Genomic DNA, 272 nt, shown 5'->3' with positions numbered 1-272 from the left:
GGAAGCACAGCCCGACGGGGCTGCGGGACGTTTCTGTCCTGGGGCACGGTCTCCATCCTCGCCGGGATGGTCTTCCCCCCACTCTGCACCAGACGGGCTGAGGGGTGATACCCTGACAGACGTCAGCTGTGGCCTCACCATCTACCAGCTTCTGTCCGCTTGTGAGCACTTCCAGGAGATCATCGCCTTGGACTACGCGGACCTGAACCGCCGGGAGCTGGAGAAGTGGCTGAAGAACGAAGCGGGAGCCTTCGACTGGAGGGTGGGGGGGG

At 64.3% G+C, this 272-nt stretch overlaps 1 protein-coding gene across 1 annotated transcript in view; it reads left to right on the top strand.

Annotated features, from left to right (window-relative positions):
* Window positions 1-92: 92 nt before the first annotated feature.
* The window catches only part of LOC104078927 (nicotinamide N-methyltransferase-like), a gene marked incomplete at its 5' end in the record, with an annotated part of 772 nt that continues 592 nt past the window's right edge, over window positions 93-272 (top strand). Inside the window, 1 exon segment of the mRNA XM_009580754.1 lies at window positions 93-269. Within this exon segment, the coding sequence (XP_009579049.1) occupies window positions 93-269 (177 nt within the window).

The sequence above is a fragment of the Fulmarus glacialis genome, unplaced genomic scaffold, assembly GCF_000690835.1.
Source record: "Fulmarus glacialis isolate BGI_N327 unplaced genomic scaffold, ASM69083v1 scaffold26296, whole genome shotgun sequence".
NCBI classification, from domain to species: Eukaryota; Metazoa; Chordata; class Aves; order Procellariiformes; family Procellariidae; genus Fulmarus; species Fulmarus glacialis.
This window is presented reverse-complemented; position numbering and strand designations above follow the sequence as displayed.